General features: G+C 36.8%; 1 protein-coding gene across 2 annotated transcripts in view; it reads right to left on the bottom strand.

Annotated features, from left to right (window-relative positions):
- The window catches only part of otud4 (OTU deubiquitinase 4), a 13,379-nt gene that overhangs the window by 8,375 nt on the left and 2,650 nt on the right, over window positions 1–2,354 (bottom strand). For both annotated transcript variants that reach the window (XM_016231396.1, XM_016231397.1), the window contains exons 2-7: window positions 1,961–2,044; window positions 1,798–1,848; window positions 1,587–1,633; window positions 599–671; window positions 428–509; window positions 191–341 (exon numbers count right to left, since the gene is read on the bottom strand). In XM_016231396.1, coding sequence (XP_016086882.1) covers window positions 191–341; window positions 428–509; window positions 599–671; window positions 1,587–1,633; window positions 1,798–1,848; window positions 1,961–2,044 — 488 coding nt within the window. The remainder of the gene's footprint in view (window positions 1–190; window positions 342–427; window positions 510–598; window positions 672–1,586; window positions 1,634–1,797; window positions 1,849–1,960; window positions 2,045–2,354) is intronic.

Here is a 2,354-nt window from a genome sequence, read left to right as displayed (position 1 = left end):
ATCCTAATCTTGGATGGCCTGAGGGTGAGTACATTTTCAACAAATTCTTTATATTTGGGTAAACTACTCCTTTAAGCCAGGCAGGATTTCATTTCATCCATTGGGATTGACTGGATCATAAAACATGATATAACATTGCACTAATGATCCTGTGAGAGAAAACGTCTCATGCACACATGCAAATCCGTACCAGAACTCATCTTCCTCCAGGTCAGACTCCTCACTGCTCTTGCATTCCTCTGAATCCAGTTTATCTCGTCCTTTCCCTCCTTTCGTACACGGACCTAAAATACTGCGCTCGACGCCACACACTCGATCATACAGCAGCTCATACAGGATCGCTAGAGGTGGAGACACAGTTTAATGTAATTATGATACTGAAAGCATAAAGCAGCATTATATCATTAAATAATGAAGCAGCACTCACACTGACACATAGCAGCACTTTTCTCAAAAGATTGTGGGTAAACGCTGTCATAATGGTTTCCATTGAGGAAGCACAGTCGCACCTGACAGAGAAAGAGTGTTATGGAAATAAACCGATTTACATTTTTCAAATATTAAAAACTAATAATCTTGCATGAAAGCATGTCTGCACCTTTTTAGTGAAGCCATTCTCTGTGATGTTAACGGGGGGTTGATCAGGCTCCTGGAAAATAACGAAATCATGCCTGGAGAGAAAATAATCATCACACCATCAGAAATAACAAACGTCAGATTTGTTAATAATAAAAACAATACACTTTAACCCTGTGAAGCCAAAAGGAAGTTTATCGAAACTTTAGACAAAACATTAAAAAAAGAATTTTGCATAGTGCTTTTTGTTAAGTATCATATTTGATCCATCAAGCTGTTATGGCTCATATATTCTGATAAAATGAGAATATGGAGGAAAAACAGCTCAGCTGTATTCAGAGGCCCAAATTGAGCAATATCAGTCGTCAATCAATATCTCCAATAATCTGTTTTAGTAAAATGAGATTGAAATGATCCAAACATATAATGCAATGCAATCCAGAATCAGATGACAGAAGGCATGTAGTAGATTGTGTGCAATGTGTTTTTCCTCAAAGTTTTGATCATGTTGATCATTTAGAGGCCTTTGCGTATCAAATATGATACAGTAGGCATTATAGGATTAATGCTCTTTTATTAAAAGTAGTGTATGTCATGCTATTGTCATGAGGGGCATTTCAGAAAACGCTTGCATTCTAAATGATTTTGATTCATGATTTGATAATCTTGATGATATGATGTATTTTGCACGTCACAATTTGCAATGTAAGCACTTTCCCTTCAGGATCGTCATTTATAGGAGCAAGAAAACTGACTGCATGACAAATCCGATTGAGATGTTTTTTTGCTGCCAATAAATCCCATTTGTGATCGAATTGATTCAAGTGAGCATAATGCACGACTGGCCACAGCTTCTCAACAATCAATAACATGATTTTTATTGAAGCTACTTCATGAAGGCCGGCCATAAAAACCACTGTCCGGGTGATTGAAGTATAATGGTAGACAAGACAGCAAACGTCATCACAGTTCATGCAGTTAAAATACGTAAATAAATGTAATATTCTTACTTATAGAGCTCAGCCAAAGCTGTGATCTCCACCTGTCCAACCCAGCTCTAAACGGACAGAGCAATATAAGGGGAAAAAAGAGAAAATGTCTACATTTTAATACTGAATAGTCTGTGCAATCAACCAAGCCAGAACTGAAAATGATGTTTTTAATGAGAAACTGAAGTTTAGCATTTCGGATGAGAGCGTCTGCATGCATGCACAATGTTACCTGAGGGTCCTGTAAATTCTCCAGGTACTTCTCAAAATTGCCTTCAATAAACTACCAAAAACAAAGAAACCTTCTTTAATACACTTATGACATGCTCACAACGTGACTGTATAAATATGAAAACATATACATGAATGCAAAATGCATTTTTATGTAGTCTCACCAGCTCATAGGTAGATCGGTTCAGTCTCAGATAATCCACACAGGTCGCTCGCACCTGTGTGTGTAAACCCTGACAGTGCAACACCTGTCAATCAAACACACACCTGCTTCAGTCCGTGCACTTTGTGTGTTATGAAACGATTTATAAACATAATAAAACATGTCACGAGGCGTCGGCCTGAGTCAGATACATTCAATGCATTATACTCCACCACTCAGCTGTCATAACCCGGAAAAACAGGTTTATCAAAACATAAACAACTGAAGTCATGCAAGTTTTAAATGCAGACTTCATGAGTGATGATTCAGCAATACCTTTATATAATATTAATTTTTAAAATAATATGCATATGCATAAATAAATATATATATGCATAAATAAATATATGCATATG

This window comes from Sinocyclocheilus grahami, unplaced genomic scaffold, assembly GCF_001515645.1.
Source record: "Sinocyclocheilus grahami isolate Dianchi unplaced genomic scaffold, SAMN03320097.WGS_v1.1 scaffold389.1, whole genome shotgun sequence".
Classification (NCBI taxonomy): domain Eukaryota; kingdom Metazoa; phylum Chordata; class Actinopteri; order Cypriniformes; family Cyprinidae; genus Sinocyclocheilus; species Sinocyclocheilus grahami.
The sequence above is the reverse complement of the archived record's forward strand: the minus strand, read 5'-3'. Positions and strand labels throughout refer to the sequence as shown.